The following is a 27,886-nucleotide window of genomic DNA, read 5'->3' as shown; positions in this document are numbered from 1 at the left end:
GCATAGAAATTCTGTTCAAATGAACACCACTAACTACTACTTTAAAAAAAATGTGATAAAACTTCTAACTCTAATTACACATATTATGGGTCCAAGTGACAATTGCCATCATATCCATAAAGTTATTTAAGTTGTACCAAAATTCCCCCTAAATTGGCCCCAAACTACGATTTCACTATGTTACCTATGAAAAAATATCAGAACATCTTTTGGACACGATATAAAAACTCTAAAAATCTACCGTATATACTCGCAAGCAAGCCGACCCGCATGTAAGCCGACCCCCCCACTTTTACCCCAAAAAACAGGAAAAAATGATTGACCCTCATGTAAGCCGGGGGTAGGAAACGCTGGCCGCGTGATCCCCCCAGTATGTCCCAGTATAGCTAGTATAGTGCCCAGTATAGGTAGGTAGTGCTCAGTATAGCTAGTAAAATGCCCCAGTATAGCTAGTATAATGCTCAGTATAGCTAGTATAGTGCTCAGTATAGCTAGTATAGTGCTCAGTATAGCTAGTATAGTGCTCATTATAGCTAGTATAGTGCTCAGTATAGCTAGTATAGTGCTCAGTATAGCCAGTATAGTGCTCAGTATAGCCAGTATAGTGCTCAGTATAGCTAGTATAGTGCTCAGTATAGCTAGTGAAGTGCCCCAGTTTAGCTAGTATAGTGCTCAGTATAGCTAGTATAGTGCTCAGTATAGCCAGTATAGTGCTCAGTATAGCCAGTATAGTGCTCAGTATAGCTAGTATAGTGCTCAGTATAGCTAGTGAAGTGCCCCAGTTTAGCTAGTATAGTGCTCAGTATAGCTAGTATAGTGCCCCATTATAGCTAGTATAGTGCCCCATTATAGCTAGTATAGTGCCCCATTATAGCTAGTATAGTGCCCCATTATAGCTAGTATAGTGCCCCATTATAGCTTGTATAGTGCCCCAGTATAGCTTGTATAGTGCCCAATATAGCTAGCATAGTGCCCCATATAGCTAGCATAGTGCCCCATATAGCTAGCATAGTGCCCCATATAGCTAGCATAGTGCCCCAGTATGGGTGGGTAGGTGGGTAGGTAGGTGCTGTCCCTCCCCGCTCCCCCGCGGCTGCCGCTGCTATTACCTTAGGCGGCGCCGCTTCCTCTATCCCCGTCCTCCTCCGGTAACTCATTCACAGCAGCGCGCCTCTCGCTGCTGTGATGACGAGGAAACCATAGAGAGCGGCTTCCTGTAGCGGCGATGCCGTTACTATGGGAACCGCTCTCTATGGTTTCCTGCGTCATCACAGCAGCGGGGGGCGCGCTGCTGTGAATGAGTTACTTACCGGAGGAGGACGGGGATAGAGGAAGCGGCGCCGCCTAAGGTAATAGCAGCGGCGGCGGCCGCGGGGGGAGCGGGGAGGGACAGCACCTATCCACCCATGACTCGCAAGCAAGCCGACCCCCCAACTTTTGGCCCACTTTTGGGGGGTCAAAAATTCGGCTTGCTTGCGAGTATATACGGTATTCTGCAGTATGGGAAACTTCATTCACATACATATAGACCTAGGTGACAGTTGGTATCAATTAATTAATCTAATTTAATTTAAGGACACTAAGTTTCAGGAGAAAAATCATTCTTATTAAAAAAAAGTTTCTATACTAAACTTTTAAACTTGTTTAAAACCTGCCACATGTGTGTGTATAATTATTTGGCCCCCTTTGATCTGAGTGCAGTCAGTTGCCTATAGACATTGCCTGATGAGTGCTAATGACTAAATAGAAGGCACCTGTGTGTAATCTAATGTCAGTACAAATACAGCTGCTCTGTGATGGCCTCAGAGGTTGTCTAAGAGAATATTGGGAGCAACAACACAGTGAAGTCCAAAGAACACACAAGACAGGTCCAAGACAGGTCAGGGATCAAGTTATTGAGAAATTTAAAGCAGGCTTAGGCAACAAAAAGATTTCCAAATATTAATTTTACTAATCAGTTCTCAGAAATATAGTAAAGATCTATAACAACTTATATAACAATTTAGCATCGCTGGCGCAACCTATACACGGAAAATATACATAGAAACACACTGTTAGTCAAGAATAACATATAGACAAAACAGACGTGGACATATATAATTCTAATCACCGTTAGACATAATTCTTTAGCCAATTGTATATGGATTGAACTATTACTCCTCTCTCCCCCCAAGGGAATGACAGCCCAAGACTAATATACTATATTATATTCTAACCAAGGATGAACAAAATATTTTTCTTCCAGATATTCTGGCAACACAAAGGTACATAAGTTTCATCTATTTTAGGGATTGGCATAGGAAACATTTTGACAATATTTTGACCCATCGATCTAATTTCAGTTTTATACTATAATTTATTGGCCCTCTATTAAATCTATGTGTCAAATACAAATATAAGATATTGCCGTACCAATAGACAATTCGTATCTAGATAAATTATAATTTATATATTTTTCAAATTTATCAACACTATTTTTATCAATAACTAATATTTATCAATAATTCTATAATTCTCATCTCATGAGAACAAAACAAACTTTGTCTAGGGATTTTTCCTTTCTACAACTAAACTAAACCCAAACTATTTCTTAGAATTTAAAAACTTTTTTTTGTAACCTTACTAATAAAACAGATTATTATTTACAAAACAAACACAGACAAATAATCTAAAACATCTGAACTTTATCTGACATTATAAAAACCTTACAAAAATAAACTATAATAAACCCATCCAAAACCTAAGAAGAACTACAAGTACCCAAAAATCCATACCATATGGTGCCCTGTTCATTACCCAAATGAACACTATTTTCTTACCAAAAGAAAATATTTATTAACCTTTTCATGTCCCACATACAGTAGAATCACGTCGCTGGCATATGCCTGTGAAAGCCAGGCGACGTGATTATGAGACTGCCGGCTGTCAGGGCTTCCCGGGCGCGCGCACGCGCGCGTGCACGAGCCGGCGTTACCCGCCGGTGGTGTATGGATTGGAGTATAGGAACAAACGTTCCTATAACCAATCCAAATGTTCTATATATGAATGATCACCGCTGCACCTCGCAGCTGTGATCATTCATTAAAAAATGTAAACAACAGATGGTTTTTCGGGTGCAGTGCACGATCGCGCGCGTGTACGCGCGCGATCACGCGGATTTCGCTTGTAGGAATGATTGGTATGTAGGAATATACATTCCTACAACCAATCAATAAAGTTAATAAAAGTTAATATATGATAGATCACTGCTTCATTCATTGAAGCTATGATCTATCAATGAAGCCTGAGCCTAGCACGCCCCCTAGTGTCTCTTTTTGCCCAGTGATTGGTGAGTGGGAATGGGTTCCCATAAGCCAATCAAAATGCTTGAAATGTGAATGATGGCTGCTATAACCAATAGCAGATATCATTCTTATAATCTTAATAAAATGTTTACAAACATTTATTTACAGTAGCTCTGTCACCTCAGAAACCTGTCATTCTGTCTCTGAGGGGATTCTGATGTGACAGGAGCTGCTGATCTGCTGATCGTGAGCTTAAAGGGACACTTAAGTCAAACAAAAAAAATGAGTTTTACTCACCTGGGGCTTCCAATAGCCCCCTGCAGCTGTCCGGTGCCCTCGCCGTCTCCCTCCGATCCTCTTGGCCCCGGCGGCAGCCACTTCCTGTTTCGGTGACAGGAGCTGACAGGCTGGGGACGTGAGTGATTATTCGCGTTCCCAGACACATTAGCACCCTCTATGCTGCTATATGGTATATGATATATGCTATAGCAGCATAGATGGCGCTATTGTGGCCAGGAACGCGAAGAATCACTCGCGTCCCCAGCCTGTCAGCTCCTGTCACCGAAACAGGAAGTGGCTGCCGGTGGGGCCAGGAGGATTGGAGGGAGGCGGCGAGGGTACCGGACAGCTGCAGGGGGCTATTGGAAGCCCCAGGTGAGTAAAACTCATTTTTTTTGTTTGACTTAAGTGTCCCTTTAAAGTGTTTTATTGATTAAATTATATAGTTTTATACCCCATACCTAGGCCATTAACCCTGTATCCAGGGCCGGCCTTTGACCTGAGCGACCGGTGCGATCGCTCAGGGCGCCGGCTTCCAGGGGGCGCTCCTCTCCCCTGGCTGCGTGTTTTAATATCGATGCTGCCGCTGCGGCCCCGGCTGGGTACTCCCGCTCCGCCCCCTGGTGCCGCTGCTGGGGGTGATGTGCGTGCGCCGTGATGGAGGGGGGAGCCGCGGGGAGGGCAGCCCGACCTCTCCCTCCCTTCCTCCTCTGTGCTCCCTCCTCCGATGCAGACTGCAGCAGAAAGAACTCACCTCCCTGGTTCCGATCGCCGGCGCCTCTCACTTGCCGCTGGTATCTTCTACATTAGTTACTGATGCACACTAAACTTCCTGCTTAACAGGAAGTTTAGTGTGTATCGGTAAACTATGTAGAAGAGAGTAGACCAGCGGCAAGTGAGAGGCGCCGGCGATCGGAACCAGGGAGGTGAGTTCTTTCTGCTGCAGTCTGCATCGGAGGGGGGAGCACAGAGGATGGCCCGGAGAGGAAGGGAGGGAGAGGTCGGGCTGCCCTCCCCGCGGCTCCCCCCTCCACTATGCGGGGGGGGCACATACCTACCTACCTACCTTATACTGGGGGCAGCTACCTATCTAACCTATACTGGGGGCAGCTACCTATCTAACCTATACTGGGGGGCACCTACCTAATCTAACCTACGCTGGGGGGCAGCTACCTATCTAACCTATACTGGGGGCGGCTACCTATATAGCCAATACTGGGGGCACCTACCTATACTGGGGAGCACCTACCTACCTAACCTATACTGGGGGGCAGCTACCTATCTAACCTATACTGGGGGCGGCTACCTATATAGCCAATACTGGGGGCACCTACCTATACTAGGGGGCACCTACCTACCTAACCTATACTGGGGGCAGCTACCTATCTAATCTATACTGGGGGCAGCTACCTATCTAACCTATACTGGGGGCAGCTACCTATCTAACCTATACTGGGGGGCACCTACCTATCTAACCTATACTGGGGGCAGCTACCTATCTAACCTATACTGGGGGCAGCTATCTAATATATACTGGGGGCAGCTACCTATCTAACCTATACTGGAGGGCACCTACCTATCTAACCTATACTGGGGGGCAGCTACCTATCTAACCTATACTGGGGGTGGCTACCTATATAGCCAATACTGGGGGCACTTACCTATACTGGGGGGCAGCTACCTATCTAACCTATACTGGGGGGCAGCTACCTATCTAACCTATACTGGGGGCGGCTACCTATATAGCCAATACTGGGGGCACCTACCTATACTGGGGGGCAGCTACCTATCTAACCTATACTGGGGGGCAGCTACCTATCTAATCTACACTGGGGGCAGTTACCTATCTAATCTATACGGGGGGCACCTACCTATCTAATCTATACTGGGGGGCAGCTACTTATCTAATCTATACTGGGGGCACCTACCTATCTAACCTATACTGGGGGCAGCTACCTATCTAATCTATACTGGGGGCATCTACCTATCTAATCTATACTGGGGCAGCTACCTATCTAACCTATGTTGCAGGTACCTACCTATCTAACCTGTACTGGGGGCACCTACCTATCTACCTACACACTACTAAGCCCCCCCCATTAGTGTATGTGTGTGGTGCGCTCACACGCGAAGAGGATGAATGGGGGGGGGGGGGGCACCAAAATCTGGTTCGCTCAGGGCGCTGTGAAACCTAAGGCCGGCCCTGCCTGTATCTCCCATACCCTGCCAGCTTATCCCTAAGCTAAGCCCTTCTACCCACCTTTTTAAAACTTTTCTGGGGTTTACCTCAGTTTAACGTGTATATATAGGTTATACGTATATATACGTATATATTTTGCCCTACCTACCTATACCTAAAAAACCCCTACCTTTTTAAAAACTTTTCTGGGGTTTACTTTACGTTTCTGGGGTATAGATTGCCCTACCTACCTACCTAAAAAAAAAAAGCACAAAAAAAAACCTACCTACCTTTTTTAAAACTTTTCTGGGGTTTACTTTACTTTTCTGGGGTATAGATTGCCCTACCTACCTACCTACCTACCTACCTATCTAAAAACACCAACAAACAAAAAAACCCATCTACCTTTCCCAAACCCGATACTAAAATGACCAAACAGTTTTACTCGGCAGAAGAGGCATGCGCCTTCCTGCAAAACAGCAGCACAAGTGGGGAGGAATCTGAGGGCGCTGAGTGGCTACCAATAGATGACTCAGAGTCGATTTCCAATAGCGACTCTATGTCGGAGTCTGAAAGGCGACCAGCGCAGAAAGTCCGCAGAAGGGTGCAGTCTAAGGCCATCAGCGAGAGTGATTCGGGGGAAGAAGGGCCATCAGGTGCCAGAGAAGGGAGAGCAGTGGACACTGTTGCAGCAACCAGCCATAGCAGTCAGGGCGGTCAAAGTGCAGCCAGGCCACGGCAGAATAGAAGGCGAAAGGTACCTCGGAGAGACACTCAGGTACCACCTGAAATGTGTGATCTTGTATGGTCTACTCCAAATATGGAAGAACCCAATATCCCTCCTTTTACCGCAAGCAGCGGATTATTAGTTGAGACCGCAAATATGGCACCTCTTGATTTTTTTCAGTTGCTGAATACTGACCAGTTCCTGGAATATATCGTTGAGCAGACTAACATCTATGCTCAACAATTTTTGGCTGATCATCCTTCCTCTTATTACAAATCAAAATGGAAGCCCACATCCATCACTGAGCTTAAAGCTTTCCTTGGCCTGACTTTCAACATGGACATTACATGGAAACCACAAGTCCAAATGTATTGGTCCAAAAAACCAATACATTGTATGGCTATTTACCGGGCAACAATGACCAGGGGCCGTTATCAAATGCTCATGCGATTTCTGCATTTTAACAATAATGATAACGATCTCCCCTCTGATGACCCAGACCGTGACCGCTTATTTAAAATATGGCCTCTTCTCAATCACCTCAACAAGAAGTTTTGTGAGGTATACATGCCTGAGCAAAACATTTCAGTGGATGAGTCCCTGGTTCCCTTCCATGGCAGGTTAGCCATTAAACAGTACATCCCCAGCAAACGTGCCAGGTATGGGGTTAAGCTATATAAGGTTTGCGAGAGCAGGACTGGATATACATATGCTTTTAATGTATATGAAGGGAAAGACAGTCTGCTTGAGCCCGCTGGATGCCCATCATACTTGGGTACCACCGGAAAAATTGTTGTGGACCTGCTTAATCCATTTCTGCACAAAGGGTACCACTTGTACGTAGATAATTTCTACACAAGTGTACCGCTTTTTAAATTCCTGTATGCATCTGAAACTCCAGCCTGTGGTACTGTGAGGCCGAACAGGAAAGCAATGCCTCAGCAGGTCCTACACAAAAAATTGCAAAAGGGAGAGTCCTTCAGCCTCCGAAGTAATGAACTCTTGGCACTAAAATACCGGGACAAGAGGGACGTACTCATGTTGTCCACAATTCACACGGAGGCTACAGTGACAACGGTATCTCAGGGAGAAACGCAAAAAAAGCCAGTAGCCATTGCAGAGTACAGCAAGTACATGGGGGGTGTCGACCTCTCTGATCAGGTGCTTGCACCATATGCAGTCCACCGAAAAACCAAGGCGTGGTACAAAAAAGTCGGAATTCATCTCCTGCAGATGACATTATACAATGCTTTTGTCATCTACAAAGAATCGGGCAATGCGGACACATACATTAAGTTCCAGGAGGATGTGGTTTCAGCACTGATTGGTGAACCTGCTAATACTGCGCACCCCACAGACTCTCTGGAATGTGAAGATGTGGTAAGACTTCGTGATAGGCATTTCCCTGTGTCACTCCCCTCTAATCCATTAAAAAAATATTCTCAAAAAAGATGTAAAGTGTGTACCAAACACCACATCAGAAGGGACTCCAGATACCACTGCCCTAAGTGCCCATCAAAACCAGGCCTCTGTGTTAACAGCTGTTTTGAAGTGTACCACACAGTTCAAAATTATTAGCGATTCATCTTTTTCAAACTGTGTTCACTATATACATTTTGTCATCTGGTTTCCGACCCCTGGATTGGCTGACGACCATTCTCCGATTTATGACCCCTGGATTGGCTGACGACCATTCTCCGATTTATGACCCCTGGATTGGCTGACGATCATTCTCCGGTTTCTGACCCTTGGATTGGCTGACGATCATTCTCTGGTTTCTGACCCCTGGATTGGCTGACGACCATTCTCCGGCTTCTGACCCTTGGATTGGCTGACGATTATTCTCTGGTTTCTGACCCATGGATTGGCTGATGACCATTCTCCGGTTTCTGACCCTGGCTTGGCTGACTACCCTTCTCCAGCTTCTTACTCCTGGATTGGCTCAATTCATCCCTCCCATTTAATGCTGCCTCATAGATCTCCAGTGGTGAGTTATAATTTATTTGTCATTTAGTAATCATATATGTATGCTGTACATTACATAACCTTGCTGTACATTACAAGTCATTGCACACCTTGAGTGTAATGGTGTACTATGCACCCAGAAAGCTAAAGAGGTACCAATTTAATCTTGAAAAGCAAGATAGAATTTGACGTAAATAATATATATAATATACGTATGTATTTGACATGTATTAGGGCTAAGGCCTATGTCACCTGACTTTATTTTCATGACAAAAGTGAAAAAAAAACTGTAAAAAACAGCATTTTCAAAGTTATGTTCAAATTTCATGAAAACCGCATCAGTCGGACTGTTACAAAATGGCAATATCTGAGTAGACCTGAGTCTCTAGTTTTCAGAATGGTGACATTTGTGACATATATTGAATGTTCTGATGCTGTAGGGGCTTTGATAAGAAAGAATGACACTGTTACATCTGGTGAAAAAAATGGCCTTGAAAAAGTCATTGGTGCTACTCGTGGTTAAGAGGCTGCTGTGAGCCCAAATAGCTACCTGATTATGTATATGGGGTATCATTTTAACCGTGACATGCAAGAGAATACAATTTGAGGTATATTAGGGCTAAGGCCTATGTCAACTGACTTTATTTTCGTTGCAAAGTGAAAAAAACTGTAAAAAACAGCATTTTCAACGTTACGTTCAAATTTCATGAAAAATGCATAAGTGCGACTGTTACAAAATGGCAATATTTGAGTAGACCTGGGTCTCTAGTTTTCAGAATGGTGACATTTGTGACGTGTATTGAATGTTCTGATGCTGTAGGGGCTTTGATAAGAAAGAATGACAATGTTACATCTGGTGAAAAAAATGGCCTTGAAAAAGTCATTGGTGCTACTCGTGGTTAAGAGGCTGCTGTGCGCCCAAATAGCTACCTGATTATGTATATGGGGTATCATTTTAACCGTGACATGCAAGAGAATACAATTTGAGGTATATTAGGGCCAAGGCCTATGTCAACTGACTTTATTTTCGTTGCAAAGTGAAAAAAACTGTAAAAAACAGCATTTTCAACGTTACGTTCAAATTTCATGAAAAATGCATAAGTGCGACTGTTACAAAATGGCAATATTTGAGTAGACCTGGGTCTCTAGTTTTCAGAATGGTGACATTTGTGACGTGTATTGAATGTTCTGATGCTGTAGGGGCTTTGATAAGAAAGAATGACAATGTTACATCTGATGAAAAAAATGGCCTTGAAAAAGTCATTGGTGCTACTCGTGGTTAAGAGGCTGCTGTGAGCCCAAATAGCTACCTGATTATGTATATGGGGTATCATTTTAACCGTGACATGCAAGAGAATACAATTTGAGGTATATTAGGGCTAAGGCCTATGTCAACTGACTTTATTTTTGTTGCAAAGTGAAAAAAACTGTAAAAAACAGCATTTTCAACGTTACGTTCAAATTTCATGAAAAATGCATAAGTGCGACTGTTACAAAATGGCAATATTTGAGTAGACCTGGGTCTCTAGTTTTCAGAATGGTGACATTTGTGACGTGTATTGAATGTTCTGATGCTGTAGGGGCTTTGATAAGAAAGAATGACAATGTTACATCTGGTGAAAAAAATGGCCTTGAAAAAGTCATTGGTGCTACTCGTGGTTAAGAGGCTGCTGTGCGCCCAAATAGCTACCTGATTATGTATATGGGGTATCATTTTAACCGTGACAAGCAAGAGAATACAATTTGAGGTATATTAGGGCTAAGGCCTATGTCAACTGACTTTATTTTCGTTGCAAAGTGAAAAAAACTGTAAAAAAACAGCATTTTCAACGTTACGTTCAAATTTCATGAAAAATGCATAAGTGCGACTGTTACAAAATGGCAATATTTGAGTAGACCTGGGTCTCTAGTTTTCAGAATGGTGACATTTGTGGCTTGTATTGAATGTTCTGATGCTGTAGGGGCTTTGATAAGAAAGAATGACAATGTTACATCTGGTGAAAAAAATGGCCTTGAAAAAGTCATTGGTGCTACTCGTGGTTAAGAGGCTGCTGTGAGCCCAAATAGCTACCTGATTATGTATATGGGGTATCATTTTAACCGTGACATGCAAGAGAATACAATTTGAGGTATATTAGGGCTAAGGCCTATGTCAACTGACTTTATTTTCGTTGCAAAGTGAAAAAAACTGTAAAAAAACAGCATTTTCAACGTTACGTTCAAATTTCATGAAAAATGCATAAGTGCGACTGTTACAAAATGGCAATATTTGAGTAGACCTGGATCTCTAGTTTTCAGAATGGTGACATTTGTGACTTGTATTGAATGTTCTGATGCTGTAGGGGCTTTGATAAGAAAGAATGACAATGTTACATCTGGTGAAAAAAATGGCCTTGAAAAAGTCATTGGTGCTACTCGTGGTTAAGAGGCTGCTGTGCGCCCAAATAGCTACCTGATTATGTATATGGGGTATCATTTTAACCGTGACAAGCAAGAGAATACAATTTGAGGTATATTAGGGCTAAGGCCTATGTCAACTGACTTTCTTTTCATGACAAACTGAATCAAAAGCAATATAATTATTATTTTTATATACGCTGTGCCAAAGTAAAACATTTGTAAAAAGAAAGAAAAGTAACAGAATTGAAAAGAGAATACATACATTGTTACCTTAGGGACTTAGCTTTTTAAATATGTACACCATGAGGTCGTGTTACTGTTATATAATACAAATACTGGCTTTTAATTACTGATAACTACAATGAGAAAAGCAAAAACAAAAAATGGAAAAAATACACCTTCATTTCCAAATAAAATATTGTCGCCATACATTGTACTAGGAACATAATTTAAATGTTGTAATAACCAGGACACAAGGTCAAATAAAATGTGAGGGTTTAATCTTTAGCAACACTTTTTATTTTCAAACTATAATGGCTGCAAACTAAGGGAAAATTACTTTTTACATTTTCTTCACCATATTTCCATTATAATACATAGATAAATAAAATAGTTCTTAGCAAAATGTACCACCCAAAGAAAGCCTAATTGGTGGCGAAAAAAACAAGGTATAGATAATTTATGTGTGATAAGTAGTGATAAAGTTATTGGCGTATGAATGGGAGGAGTGTGAAATGTAGAAAATTGTTCAGATTTTTTAGGGGGAAAACCCCAGGGACGCGAACTGGTTAAAGTTGATCAGACTTCAAATTTATTAGATTTTTCCCAAAAAATCTATATTTCCCTTAGACCTACTAAGAGAAGCCCAATAGACTTACAAAAAGTCCCGTCTCCCTACTATTTTTTTTTTTTAAACTAAAATAAATAAAAACCTTATAACCTATATAATTAAAATTATACTATCAAAAAACACAAACTCCAAAACCGGATTCGTTTTGGTATCAACAGAAATTTCACATAAATAATATAGACACCTCTCTCTTTAAAAAAACAAAAAGAGAAATATAGTCATATTACTTACGTGAATTCTGAAGAAGACCATCCACGGCGAGCCCTCAGCTGAAAGGAGTGGTTACATTTAACTTCAGGCTACGGCCTTGTCAGATATCAGATATTTTAGACTACTTAAGTTCCTGGCGCCAGGACATAAAATGGTTAACAGAACACACACAGACACAGAATGTGAGCACACAATATGCTAGTTCTTTACTTCACTACCTTACCTATATCCTACTGAATACAGGGTTTTGCTCATGCGTAGTATATCATCATATGTCACCATAATTACAGAAAGTCATGTGATTTACAAGAAATGACACAGTTCAATGATCACGGGGAAATATGTTATTTATGACCATACCGCCGCTTTCCCAGGGACACTCAGGGGATTTACCAGAGAGAATTTGACTATTCTGGGTTTCATACAGCCAGCTCTTCCTGCACAGATGTGAGAGATGTAGAGATGTATGGCTGGTTGTTCTGACATTCTAATATCACTCTAATATCACATTGATCAGATACATGTATACTTGTATATGAAATTGATCTATATACTAATATATATATATATATATATATATATATATATATATATACCTACATATCCTTTCACCGACCATTGTTGATTATTTAAGAATTGTGAAGTATTTAGATACTTGTATGTTTACATCGGCATTCACAGGGCGAACCACTTCCGCATTCCATCTATGACGATGAGCGCTGACTCTGTCACCGCTCTCGTCATTGGTTGCCGGCTGGAGTGGGCGGCGATGATGGGATACGTCACACCGCCACACGTGACTCCACACTGTCTGCCATCAGGTCCACCGAGTGGTGGGTGGATGTTTGAGACAGGGGGAGTTTCCGGCACATAGAAGTGTCTAAAGCCACCGCGGCCAGCCGATTTAAACTTGGAGAGGAGTGGCCACATAAGGGAGTCCAATGGGATACCAGTAGCATAGTTCCCCATCAGGTCGACTTGGTACGGACCGTAGTGATTGGTTGAGAGGTATGTACCCACGCTTTTGGCTATATCCTTCACATGTGTACTATATAAAGCATTGGTGAGTATTTATGATGTATTTGACATTCAGCCAAGCTTGAGAAAGAAGCTGGAGCTTCGAAACATCGCAATTATGGCTGTATTGCAACTTTAATAAATAAAAGAGCATTAATACGACAGATGGTGCCGGTCTGATACCTTTCCATACAATGTACTAGAAACATAATTTAAATATAGCCAGGACAAATGGGCATATAAAATGTTTGGGTTTTATCTATGGTAGCGTTGTTTATTTTAAAACTATAGGGGATGGAAATAGAGAAATAGTGTATTTTTTTTTTCATTTTTTCCCCTTGTTTTTCCTTTTAAAATGAATAGAAAGTAAAGTAATTTCTAAAAAATAAAAATATATATATATATCCCACCAAAAAGCCTAATTTGTGGCAAAAAAACAAGATATAGAGAATGTATATCATTTAGGTGTGATAAGCAGTGATAAAGTTATTGCTAAATGAATGACAGTTAATAAAATATCAACCTTTTACATAAATAGGAGAGCCACCCACTTCATGTGTTTAGCACACTCACGCTGTGGGAGGAGTACAATTGCAACCAATTACCATACAACAACCATACTAAAGCAGTAGCTCAGTGTGCTTTGTACACAATGTATTCAAGCCATAGTCTATAACATATATCCAAGTATCAAATTGTAATGTGGGCAGCATTTCACCAGAAAATAATCGCAATGCAGCAATGTTTCACCAGAAAATAATCGTAATGAGGGCAGCGTTTAACCAGAAAATAATCACAATGTGGGCAGTGTTTCACCAGAAAATAACCGTAATGTGGACAGTGTTTCACCAGAAAATAATCGTAATGTAGCAATGATTCACCAGAAAATAATCATATTGTGGGCAGTGTTTCACCCGAAAATAATCAATGTGTTCAACGTTTCACCAGAAAATAATCGTACTGTGGGCAGCGTTTCACCAGAAAATAATTGTAATGTGGGCAGCATTTCACCAGAAAATAATCGCAATGCAGCAGTGATTCACCAGAAAATAATCGTAATGTGGGCAGTGTTTCACCAGAAAATAATCGTAATGTGGGCAACGTTTCACCAGAAAATAATCGTAATGCAGCAATGATTCACCAGAAAATAATCGTACAGTGGGCAGCGTTTCACCAGAAAATAATCGTAATGCAACAATGTTAGCAATGTTTCACTAGAAAATAATCGTAATGTCAGATCAAAGCTCAGCTCACCTTATTTCCTCTAGCCTGGACTAGCTGCTGCCTGCTGTGTCTGGGACTCTGAGGAAGACACATTGGGCTTGATTCACAAAAGAGTGGTAACTTATAGATCGGGCATTTTCACGCGAATTTTTGCATTGCGAGTTTTCACGCAAACCGATAATGGTTTAGCGCGCAAACGCGAATTTTTGCACTAAACTGATATCGTTTGCGAGTGAAAATTTGCGTTTGCATGCAAAAACATTATAGGTTCGCATGAAAATTCGCGATTGTGCGCAACGCAAAAATTCGCACGAAAACGGCCGTGCTATCAGTTAGCACTCTTTTGTGAATCCAGCCCATGAAATAGCCAGGTGTTTTGGGGCGGGGGGGGGGGGAACGCAGGATCAGTCAGGGGGGCACATCAAGGAGAAGGCATGGTCTCCTGTCTGCAGCCAGCGGTGACGCCCGAATGCTGGGCGCACATGTTTGACAGGTTGGGGCGGAGTTAGAGGCGGTGCCACACGAAGTAGACAAAGTACTTATGCGGCTGCTCGCTGTGAAAGGGAGGAGAGGGGGCGATCTGCCAGGTGGCATTGCGTGCATAGAGGTGCGGCAGCCGGCAGAGCACATGGCTATTAAAAACAAACACACTGCAGTAGCGCCCCCCCATCCCCCCACTTCCCCCTACCCGTGGTCCCCGCGCATTGCGCCCCCCTCTCCCAGCCCTCCCGGTGAACATTTGTACTTGCCTGGTGGTTGAAACGCCGCTGGGTGCATCGCTCTATGCGTCCAAAGTACGCGCTCAGGCGGCGGTTGAGGTAATGTCAACTGACATACTTGGTCGGCTGACACTTAGGCAGGCTTACTGAGTTGTGTCAGCTGACATCTCTAGTCAGCTGACATGTAGGTAGGCTTAGCTGTGGTTAGTGTCAGCTGTCAGATTAGTCAGCTGATACTCAGGCAGGTTGTGTGATTGGTTGCTGAGTGTATGGCCAGCCACTGATTGGTTGCTTCCCATATTTAAGTCTGGATACTGCACTGTTTCATTGCCTGTGATAGCGTCTGCTTTGGCTGATTGCTGGGTGCTCTGCTGTGCTTTGTACGGATTGCTTTTTGGACTTTGACCTTTGCCTGTTTCCTGGATTCTCCCTATTGCTGCCTGGACCGACCTCTTGCTTGTTTCTGACCAACCCATTTGCTGCCTAGACCGACCTTTGGATTGCCTTTTGACCTGGAAATTGTCTGACCGTTCTGTACTGCGATATATCTGATCTACCAAGTATGACCGTGGATTGTTTCTGGCCTTGCTATATTTTCCCTAGTCATTGCTAGTTCTGCCAGCCTGAATTGTCAGTTTGGTTCTGGTGGCTTATTTGCCTGCTCTAAGTTCAGCTCCAATACTTTGCGCCCTTAAATCCTGGGTGTAACTGTAGCTAGGCACGTGTTGTCTCCTCACCTCCCATTCAAGCGTGGACGCGCCACATAAGTTGAAGACAGCGGTGTTAGATTGGGGCATTGGAGCTGATCTGTGGGTGAATAGTCTGCCAGGCCTTACAGTACTACGTTTGCTGGCACCCCCTCCTGCTTTTGATGTGATATATCTGCCATGGTGTATCGAATAGAAGCTGTACAGGTTTAGGCTACTGAATCACTCTGCTGATAAACAGAGGAGACACGAAGTATGATGCACCAAATTTGCCTTGAGAAAGCCCTAAGAGGTGGGGTGAAACGCATCAGTAGGCATGATTTAGACTCACATGATTCTTGCCTACCCAACACACGTAGCTGCAAACTTGCATGGCATGGCTGGAACTTTGAATCTGGCAAATCTGGTCTGTAGTGCAGCAGCCTGTGATTCCACAGTGCGCTGGCGACAGATCAGAGGCAATCAAGTGAGAGAGTCTCACCAACTTACAGCAAGTATCATTCTTCACATATGATTATTCATACAGATATACCCAGATGTAATGCTGCTGTGCCTCATGTCAGGCTGTGAATAGGAAGCCTTATGCCGCGGTGAAGATCTCTTTTTTGGCTGGCAGTCACAGAAATTTCTTTCAAGCTATTACTTGAGCCTAATTAGATGTACCTATTCTCAGAAGCATGGGCCAACCAGCACCACCACAGTGTGCAGGGTGTTATGGTGGTGGATTTTATGGGCATTTTCAAGCAATATCACAGGCCAAGTGTGTACAAAGCACATGAATATAATTTGAATAGCCAAGTGTTTTAACATTTTCACCTCCTTTATACAATGCCCTGAAATCCTTATTTTCCTGGAGTCTCTCTTCATCCGTGCTTTAGCACATATATTGAAGATACTTGAGAGAAGAGGAGATACCCCTTCTACCTAACACCATAATGTTCTCTACTGCTCCAAATTATTTTATAATAAAGCCATTACTTTTACACCAATTTACACCAGTTGTCAGGATTCAGTAGAGCTCCATTATCCTACTTACAAATATTGCCCCTATATGCAGCTGTTGAGTACTTTAAAGGTAAAATCTGTATCAAGCCTGTCAGAGGCTTTTTCAGTGTCCACTAAAATACATACCACCTCCCTATTTATAGATTTGCAGTTGTAAATAAAGTTAATAGCAGTATAAATATTTTCCTGGATGTGCCTGTTTTTTTTTCGGAAGCCCATCTGTTGTTTGCCTAATACATAATTTGTCAGTCTTTTTAGTGTGGAGGCTAAGATTTGAGAGTAAATCTTTAAATCTACATTCATTATTGAAATAATATAAAAACAGGAACACTCCTGATTGATTTTTCATTGTTTATGGTATCACTGCAATCCTTGTGTTGTTTGAGCTATATGATATAGCATCCACTTTATCAGATGCATTCACCATAATAAAAAAAATGGTGGGCTAGTTCTTTGTAACATGAAAAACATGAAAAAAAAGAGTCCTCACTTGGAAAATCTTAGCATACCACAAGGGGTGGGTGTAATTACACCTCACTTCTCAGTGTGTTAAATCAGTGTTTCTCAACATTTTATTGGTATGTACCCCTTTTAAAACCCTGTACTCACCAAGTACCCCCTAGCATAGTAAACCGTATCACAAGTACCCCTTGACAAATATATATTTAATCGTAGTACATGATAATTGGTTCTAAACAATTTCCTAGCATTTACTATTGCTTTTAATTAGCTAAAATACTACTTTTGTGTGTTTAAATGAGTTTAATAATATTCTAAAACTCGAAATTTGTTATTCTTGGTTAAGTATGTCAAGCCTGAGTACCCCCTGGAACCATCAGAAGTACCCCCAGGGGTACGCGTACCACACATTGAGAACCTAGGTGTTAAATCGTGGAAGGGTCTGCAATTTAGTTACATAACTTTATCAATGGATAGAAAAGAAGGTGGATCTAGACCTTAGTATTCTAAAGTACAACAATGTTTATTAAACAGCCTTCACTGTGACACACGATCACTACAAAAATTAAAAAAGTTTTAAAATCATGAAATTAGGACTACACTGACTCTCATATCATCCATCATCCAGTTCTTTGACACATTTCTGATAGAATTCAATACCATAACCATCTCGCACTGAACTCTTGCCATTAGCAGAGAGGAATACTGCATCCATAAACTCCCATTCGGAAATTAGGGCCTCCAACTCTTCCTTCAGTTAAAGAGACACTTAAGCCAGAAAAAAAAATGAGTTTTACTCACCTGGGGCTTCTACCAGCCCCCTGCAGCAGTCCTGTGCCCTCGCAGCCACTCACTAATCCCCTGGTCCCCTGCTGCCAGCTAGTTTCGTTATTGCTGACAGGCCGGTCTGGACTGGCCACGTGTAGCTTTTTCCGCATTCCTGACTGTAATTAGCGCTATTGCGGGCCGCAACGCGTACAAAAATACGCGTTGCCGCATTACGCACGCATAGCTATGCGACAACGCGTTGAGGCCCGCAATAGCGCTAATTACAGTCGGGAATGCGGAAAAAGCTACGCGTGGCCCGTCCTGAAACTAGCTGGCAGCAGGGGACCAGAGGATTAGTGAGTGGCTGCGAGGGCACAGGACTGCTGCAGGGGGCTGGTAGAAGCCCCAGGTGAGTAAAACTCATTTTTTTTTCCTGACTTAAGGTTCACTTTAAGGAGGAGTGCATGATAGGTTAGCAACTTGGAGGAAATAATCAGTGAATGTAGCTGGCACCTTATGGTTTAGGTTAGAGAGATTGTAACAGTGATTGGTGAACGTTTCTTTGTCATTTATGTATTCAATGAAATTACTGACTGTCTCCCTATTCAGTATGTCTGTAAGGATTCTCCTATATCTATTTACCTTATGGATATATCTTTCTTTAGTTTATGGTATTCTTTAGCACAGCTTAGTTAAGTAAGTGTGATATTCTGGGGAAGTTGCGATGTTTAGCTCATGTTGGCAGAGGAGAACAAAGCAGAGAAGGGTCACAACATACCAGCCAGTGAGTCTTTTCAGGGTTAATATAAAGCAATACAGCTTTATTTGTCAGTCAAAACAGTGTTCAGAACAGAAACAATCCACCACATGGTGTATTTAGCAATCACACTGTAGGCACAGCACTCTGCTTCTGTGCCAACCCTGACCTCGGGTTACCTTCGGGGTTACTGCATACCACCGCTGTGTACTCTCAACAGCCACACCGGCTCTTCAATTACACCCTGCCACAGGCCTAATGGCAGTCTTCGGTCACTCACCTTTTCCAGGCTTCTCCTGGATTACAAGTACTGGAGTCCAACTCCCTTTAGCAGCTTCCCTGCTGCTACAGCCCTCTCTGCTGTACAGCCTTTCAGGAGCCTTCTTGCTCCACACACAGCCCACTGCATACTGAGAAATGCAGCTTCTTATGCAAATGGTGCAGGTGAGCCAGTTAACCCTCCCTCTGCCAGACTCAGGCCTGGGCTTGGAGGAATTGTGTGTAGGGCCCACCCTTCTCCCAATACACGCCAGTCCTGGATCCCAGTTAATATCCAGGATTTTTTTCTTCAAATCCATGCCAGAACTCAGGAGAGGTCTGCTGTTTACCTCACATAAGGAGTTGAGTTTTTAATTAGGTCAATTCTGCTTATGGTAGATTATGATAGCTTTATGATTATTGCTTCCTATTTTGCTGTAATTTATCATATGATCGTGTATCAATTCAAGTGGTGTCTCAAACCCCACATCAACTATGTATGTATTTGTCCTTGTATTGCTGAATGTCCTGATTGTGCAATGTTTTAAATGTCTCATGTATCAATGTTCCCTAATATTTATTTTGTACTATGTACAGCTCTACGAAAAATGATCATGTTTTAGTGTCTTTAATTTAGTCAACAGGTTGGATTTCAGTTTCTTTTTTCACTAGCCCTACTTCAATCTTGATCAATATTCTTTGCACTATGGCCCACAACATAATTTCTGTGATCTCCAGATCCCCAAATTATGACTGTGTTCAAAGTACTTGATGTCCTGTTTTAATAGATCTGCATCTACTCTCAAAATGTGTCCCTGATTAGGTTATTGAGCCCATATGAGTGTCATTATTACAGGGGAGTGATCAGAAAAAGAAAAATTCCTCATTTTGGCATCCATTACCTCCAAGGCCTTGGATTGTGGCTCTTCGTCAGCCTCTTGACTTTACAATATTTTTCAGACCGCTACTGAGCGAGTGCAGTGATTGGACCAATAACAGAGCCAAGATGCCACCTTCGAGCCCAGCGGCTCAAGTCATAAGAGCAGGCAGCCGTGATTGGCTTGTTAGGTTGCAGTGCTCCCATACTGATTTGCTGCATGACGTCTGGAAGTTGACACGAGCAAAGGAGGACAGAGGGGGCACTTAAAGTGGGGCAACTTTGGGCAATAAGACACATTGACTCCCCCACACACACTTTTGGAGAAGAAAAAGTGCATCTTATAGTCCGAAAAATATGGTAGGTTGTTTACTAATGTTATTTGCTTGCCACTTACCCTCTGCCTCAACTATAAATTCTCCCATCTCTTCATCTTTATGCCCTTCTTCAAGCACAAAGGGTAGCCTTGGATGTACTATTATCTCCTTACATTAAAGTGTATACAGGATAGTGTTTCTTCCTTCTCCTCTTCCTTCTAATCTATCATCTTCCCAGCCCCCCATAACACTAAAAAGAAGCTTGCTCAAAAGTTTAGAACACACTTGTGTATAATATAGCAATAATATTCACCATTATGCATACATTCACCATCCAGATTTTTAAAAAGTTACATAAAAATGCCCCAGTTATACATCACCAGCCAAGAAAATTGCCCCCAAAATATAAGAAAAGTAAGGATGAAAATCAATGCTTTAGGAATTTATCATTCTTTCCATTACACATTGATCTTTGTGGATGATATGACAATGTAAGTAACTAATATTACTTTTCTACCCTTACAAAATTTACCCACTGCCCGTCCCACCCCCTGAAAACCTTAATCTCCCACCCTATTGTTTCTCTCTTATAACTCTTATAAGTTATCCTCTGCTTCACCTCGCCTTGAGGGTCCGTTTCCACTATAGCGTTGCGGAATCGCCGGCAAATCACCGAATGCGAAATCGCATGCAGGTGCGATTCCGCATGCGTTTTTTGCCGCGATTTCGCATGCGAATTCGCATAGGTTAGGGTAACGCGATTTTAACCATCTCACAGCCTGTGTGAATTAACATGGGTACCTATGCGAAATCGCGGCAAAAAACGCATGGGGAAAACGCATGCGATTTCCCTATTAAATACATTGCGTGTGATTCGCCTGCATTCCACACGCAAGTGAATTCTGAGGGCTCTGCCGTGCAGAAAAATCCTGCACAGAAAAACGCACAGCAAAACTGACAAGTGGAAACAGTCCCATTCACTTGTATTGGCTGTGCGAATCTGCATGCGGGCAACGCATGCGGATTCGCGATAGTGGAAACGGGCCCTGAACCTCTCCGTTGGATTAATACAGTTAAAAAAAATCAGCAGTTGTAGAAAAGCATTTATCTGATCTAGTTCTCAACTTCTATTTCTAAAGATCAGGTTGTCTAAGTTGCAGTTTTACCAAAGTACCGGTGATATCTTCTGTACAATACCAGGTTGTAAATCTGAATAGAGTCATACATTTATGAATATCTTGAGCAGATAATGTTTTTTCAATGAAAGGTCTCCACTTTTTGTTTTTAAGTCCTTGTGTAATAAGGTGTCCAGTCTCTCCAAAGTAAGAATATGTGAGAGTTCCTCCTTAAGGTCCCATATAGTGGAAGTTGTTGTATACATCCAACGATTGTATATAGTTTTACGTGCTGCTATTATGATTAGATGGGCTTGGTCCGTTAATTTGGAATTTGATGTATTTTGGACAGGTTGGGTTTCTTCATAGTTGCATAGACAGAGTAAAGGATTTTTCTGAGTCTGTCTCTTGCATATATAGTTAATATAGGATATAACATCATTCCAGTATTTTGCTATATTGTGACAGAACCATAGACAATGTACCATGTCTGCATTTTGTAACCCACATTTAGGGCATGCTCCCACATAACCTACTGGAGGATTTTTGTATTTAATGTTAAACACATACTTGGCTTGATATAGCATCATGATGTGAGACCCTCTCCATGCTTCACTAATCATAAGCTTACGGAAATTATTGTTCCCTTCTAATATTTTGTCATCCAATTGAAGAAGGTCAAAATATTTGTGCCATGCCTTCATATTCTGAGTAGATAGACCCCGTGATTCGATATGTAGGAGATCTAATTGGATCATTGAGAGAGATTTTTTTTGGGACCTGGCTTGACAAAACTCAGTTATTCTAGCTATAGACTGAAAGGCTACATAAATTACTGCGTACGTATGATTGGATTTTAGCTACAGCGAGAAATGGTTATCAGTGATACCATATTTATTCTTTAGTTCTTTAATAGAGTACCATCTATGATTTTCTAAATCAAAGAGATTTCCCAATCTTAGGACTCCCTTCTCTTCCCATTCCGCAAAAGTGTCATGAAGTCGTGAGGGGTGAAAACTGGGATTTCCGTTCATTGCCATATATTTTGATATACACCAAGGGAGTTAAAATATTTTTCGCATCTCCTTCCAAGTGACACACAGTGTCCCTAAATAGAACATGACGGCGAAGGCGCGTTGGCATAGAAGCCCAGGTTGAATGTAGTAACCCCCGTAAGGGCCCATGGGGCTGCAATACTTATTTCTAATGCTAGGTTAGAGTAGTAGCTGGTATGAGACAACCAATCCCGTACATGACGAAATAGGCATGCTAGACTGTATCGTCTGATGTCAGGGACTCCCAATCCACCTTGGTTCTTAGGAAATTGCAAACGTGTGAGTTTTATCCTGGTTTTTTTTAGCTTTCCATATAATGTTTGAGAAAGCTCTGTTTACCAACTGAAAGGGAACCTTAACTGGCGGGGAAAAAATAATTCACTTACCTGGGGGCTTTCCCAAGCCTCCTGCAGCCGTCCTGTGCCCGCGCCGGTCCTTCGGTGCCCTCCGGTCTCCCTCCGCCGCTAAGTTTCGTTTTCGGACGACTGCCAGTCATCCTCGGGCAAAGCGTCCTCTTCTTCCGCATTCCCCGTCGTAAAGAGCCGTAAAGCGCGTCCGCATGAAGCCAAACGCGTCATGCGGACGCGCTTTACGGCTCTTTACGACGGGGAATCCGGAAGAAGATGACGCTTTGCCCGAGGACGACTGGTAGTCGTCCGAAAACGAAACTTAGCGGCGGAGGGAGACCGGAGGGCACCGAAGGACCGGCGCGGGCACAGGACGGCTGCAGGAGGCTTGGGAAAGCCCCCAGGTAAGTGAATTATTTTTTCCCCGCCAGTTAAGGTTCCCTTTAATGTCAGCATGTTTAATGCGTAGGGGTAATGTCTGTTGTGGGTACAATAGTCATCCGAAGCTCACCATTTTCAAAAGGGCTGTCCTACTCATGACCCACAGCGGGATATTGCTCCATCTATTTAGTTGGTCTAAGATTGACTTGATCAGAGAAGGATAATGTAAATCATATAGGGAGGCTGGATTTTTGCCTATATGTATACCCAGATATGTAATTTGGTGACGTACTATTTTAACCGGTAATGATTGATCCCTCGGAACCTCTGCCTTACGGGATAAGTAAAGTAACTCACTTTTGGACTCATAGATCCTGAAGCCTGATTCTTGTCCTATATCTGTAATGGGCTGAAGGATGGGATGATTTTGTGTTGTGGGATCATGAAGAAATATTAGGATATCGTCTGCAAATAAGAGTTGGGTTAGTTTGTGCCCAGCTACATCTATTCCAGGATTTATTTGATCTAACAGTCTAGCCAGGGGTTCCAGCACTATATTAAACAGTAAGGGCGAGAGAGGGCAATCTTGCCTGGTGCCTCTAGCCAAATGGATTGGCGAGGACAAAAACCCTGGAATGTATGCTCTGGCTATTGGAGCTTTATAAATCATTTTAAAAAGATTTAAGAATGCCCCTCCCCCCCCCCCCCCGAATCCCATCTTCACCAGCACCTTCTCCAGCCAGGACCAGTTAACTGCATCGAATGCCTTTTCAGCATCTAGGGAGGGCAAGGCATAATTTTTATATGTTGAAGGATAGGCTTTAACATGTTCCAAGACTGTTAATATTTTTTTCTGATATTGGTAACTGCTGACCACCCTCTTACAAAACCAACCTGATTTGGTCTGATTAATTTTGGTAGAAAATTGGCCAGCCTGTCCGCCATGATTTTTGTGAGAAGTTTCATGTCCTGATTGATGAGGGAAATAGGTCTGTATCATGGGCATCCGCAGAAAAATTTCCGGGGGGGGGGGGAGGAGCGGGGGAAGCGATGCGGAGCGCTTAGCACGCCGCACAAAAAATGTGCACACGCCGTGCCGAAAAATGGGTGTGGTCATGGACCAGAAAGTGGGTGTGGTCACGGGTGGAGCCAAATTTGCATGAACATAGCAGTGGTGGGGCATTAGACTAGGACAGTGGTGGCGAACCTTTTGGAGGCCGAGTGCCCAAACTGCAACCGAAAAGTCACTTATCTATCACAAAGTGCCAACACAGCAATTTAAACTAAATACAAACATTTTAAATCATACATGTACATTATAGAAAATCCAAGTTGAAAATAAACTGTGAAGATAAACAATTTCATCCATCCTACTCCTGAAAAATGTATTCATCTTTTTAGAACATCCCAGTTTTAATTTTCTGTTTTAAAAAGCTAAAAAGGTAGGCTTAATGCTATTGTCTCATATGATGATTATTCAGCTTTTCCCATAGTCTTGCAGTTAGCAATCATGTGACCCCCAACAAGACAAATTCAGCAATCATGAGGCCCCCAACAACACAAATTCAGCAATCATGAGGCCCCCAACAAAACAAATTCAGCAATCACGAGGCCCCCAACAAGACAAATTCAGCAATCATGAGGCCCCAACCAGACAAATTCAGCAATCATGAGGCCCCCAACAAGACAAATTCAGCAATCATGAGGCCCCAACAAATCATGAGGCCCCCAACAAGACAAATTCAGCAATCATGAGGCCCCCAACAAATCATGAGGCCCCAACAAGATAAATTCAGTAACCATGAGCCCTCCAGTTTAGGTAGTGACAGGGCCCCCCAGTTTAGGTAGTGACAGATGCCTCCTAGTTTAGGTAGTGACAGGTGTTCCTAGTTTGGTTAGTGACAGGAGCCCCTGAGTTCAGGAAGTGACAGGGACCCCACAGTTTAGGTAGTGACAGCTATCCACCAGTTCAGGTAGTGACAGGGACCACCCAGTTCAGGTAGTGACAGGTGCCCCCCAGTTTAGGTAGTGACAGGAGCCTCCCCAGTTCAGGTAGTGACAGGAGCCCCCCCAGTTCAGGTAGTGACAGGAGCCCCCCCCCCAGTTCAGGTAGTGACAGGGACCCCCCAGTTCAGGTAGTAACAAGGACCCCCCCAGTTTAGGTAGTGACAGGAGCCCCCCCAGTTCAGGTAGTGACAGGAGCCCCCCCCAGTTTAGGTAGTGACAGAGACCCCCCAGTTTAGGTAGTGACAGAGACCCCCCAGTTTAGGTAGTGACAGGAGCCCCCCCAGTTTAGGTAGTAACAGGAGCCCCCCCAGTTTAGGTAGTGACAGGAGCCCCCCCCCCAATTTAGGTAGTGACAGGAGCCCCCCCCCCCCAGTTTAGGTAGTGACAGGAGCCCCCCCCCCTAGTTTAGGTAGTGACAGGGACCCCCCCAGTTGTGACAGTGTGGGGGAATGGGGTGCATCTCCCCCCCCCTTCCCTCACCTTGGGGATCACCCTTCCTCGGCGGTCCCCCCTCCATAATTAAGTGGCTGGCAGCGGTCGGCAGCGAGCGGCACACTTCCTCAATTTCCTGCACGAGAGGGAGATCTGTGCGTCGCTGGTCTGACGTCACTGCCTAGACAAGCTGCGCACAGATCTTCCTCAGGAAGTACAGGAAGTGTGCCGCTCCGCCCGGTCCGCCGCTCATTTATGGAGGGGGAGCGAGTAAGGGGGAGCCCAAAGGTGAGGGAAGGAGGGGAGATGTCCCCCCTTCTCCGCCGCTGTGCAGAAATGCTCCCCCTTCACTGCGTCGGATGGGGGATTACCGAGGGGCGCCAGAGCCGCCACTGATTCGGCCAGGGGGGCCAGGGGGCAGCGGGCGGCCAGGGGGAGGCAGCTGCCCCATTTTGCCATACGTGCGGATGCCCATGGTCTGTATGAACCAGGATTCAGAGGTTCCTTCCCTTTCTTGTGTATTAATTTAATATAGGCTTCATTAAAGGAGGGTGGCATTACTTTCCCCTGGAGGACGTCATTGAAGATTTCTACTAATATGGGAGCTGCCTCTTTCTGCAAGATTTTATAAAAGTCTGAGGAGTAGCCATCTGGCCCTGGGGATTTATTATTAGCTAGGTTTTTGATGGTATTAACAATTTCTAAGATTGTGATAGGGCTATTTAGTTGGGCAAGTTCTTCCTCTGATAGGGCATCTACCTGGATGTCAGTTAATCTTGTATGGTCTAAAGGTGTAGGGGACAGTCTTTCTGCATACAAGGTGGAGTAGTATTGTTGGAAGCTATGATTTATCTGTTTTGGATGATGGATGGATGGACTGCCAGTTTCATCCTTCAATCTGAGAATGGAGAGGGGTGAGAAATTCCCTCTGGCTAAATTGGCTAATAGTTTGCATGGCTTATCGCCATATTTGAAGTATTTGAGCGATTGATAGGGTTGCTGTAAAATGACCCTAGTTTTGAGGTATTTATCAGTTATAATCTTGGATTGTATCCAACTATCCCTATTGGTGTTTGTAGTATTTAATTTATATGCCTTATAAGCCTGTGTGGGAAGCGCCAAAGGATATCCGTTCCTCTCGGTATCTGTTCTTGTAAATCTAAAACCACTGGGCAGTGATCAGATATAACCTTATCAGAGATAGTGACAGAGAGCATTTTAGTGAGAGCCAGAGATCCCAGGAACAAATAGTCCAAGCGAGAAGATGTGTTATGTGCAGCTGAATAGTGAGTATATTCTGTATTATAGGGGTGTAAATGTCTCCTGGCATCCGTCAGAGCCATATCTGTGCAAAAGGCTGGGGTGTAGTAGTTCGCTTATATGTTTGGTGTGTCTTTTTACCTGCACTATATTTCCTGTCTTCTACTAGGTCCATGATATTATTCCAATCCCCAGCTAGGATGGAATTGCGTAAATCTTTACCAGCTAGATTAGAGTGCAATGATTGTACGAAGGGTGAGCTGTCCCCGTTAGGACCATATACATTATATAACATGAAAGTTTCAGTCGGCATACGTATTGTTATACCGAGCTATCTTCCATCCTCATCATGCTGTACATTTGTGACTTCAGACTTAAATTGTTTATTTATTAAGGTTATCACGCCTGCTTTCCTACCCATCGACGGAGATCCGAAGATCTGACCTACCCATAATTTTCGCAAAAAGTGGAGCTCAGACTTCCTTAAATGAGATCCCAAGATCTGACCTATCCATAATTGGAACTCCGACTTCTTTAAATGAGTCTCTTGGAGAAGTACTATATCCGCACACATCTTGCCTAGATGTTTCAGGATCTGTGAAGGCTTTGCAGGTGATCGCAAACCATTCACATTCCATGTGACAATCTTAAGTGTCATTTATGCCAAGCATTATATGCAGCATGATGATGAAATTCAACAGCAGTATGAAACATCGGACATAGGCATTAGCTAGAGAAATTGATATGTACGAGAGAAACAATATAACACCCACCCCCCTTCCCAACCCCCCTTAACAAGGTTACCTATTTTAAGCATTCTGGTGGTAGAATTAGATGCTAGAATGCATATATTATGAGTAGAAGAAAACTGAACTTGAAAGATAAACCAAATAATGCATATAATCTGGTACCATTCAGGGGCGTTTCTAGGGTCCTTGGAGATCGGGGGCACCTGTGGGCACTAGGTGGGGAGGTGGCAAAAAATGGGCGTGGCCATGAGGTGAGCGGGCGTGGCCATGGGTGGGGCCAAATGTACATGAACTTAGCAGCGGTGTAAGCTACAGATAACGGGCCTGCCCATCGAAATATTGGATGGAGCCCCCTGTCCTTTATTTAGATAATTTACAATCAGTATATGCATAGATCAAAGATGTATACACACATACAAGTTTGATTGGTCAATCACTGACCAATTTTACCACCCCCGTGCAGTAAGTGGGCCAACAGACAATGAATTTGATGAACAGAGCTAAAATTGGCTAATGAAAATTGTATGCTAATACTGTA

General features: G+C 43.2%; 1 protein-coding gene across 1 annotated transcript in view; it reads left to right on the top strand.

The window, feature by feature from the left end:
* Positions 1 to 6,169: 6,169 nt before the first annotated feature.
* Positions 6,170 to 27,886, top strand: part of LOC137526123 (piggyBac transposable element-derived protein 4-like) — a 52,523-nt gene continuing 30,806 nt past the window's right edge. The window contains exon 1 of the mRNA XM_068247343.1: positions 6,170 to 7,849. Coding sequence (XP_068103444.1) covers positions 6,170 to 7,849 — 1,680 coding nt within the window. The remainder of the gene's footprint in view (positions 7,850 to 27,886) is intronic.

The sequence above is a fragment of the Hyperolius riggenbachi genome, chromosome 7 (assembly GCF_040937935.1).
Source record: "Hyperolius riggenbachi isolate aHypRig1 chromosome 7, aHypRig1.pri, whole genome shotgun sequence".
Lineage (NCBI taxonomy): Eukaryota > Metazoa > Chordata > Amphibia > Anura > Hyperoliidae > Hyperolius > Hyperolius riggenbachi.
This window is presented reverse-complemented; position numbering and strand designations above follow the sequence as displayed.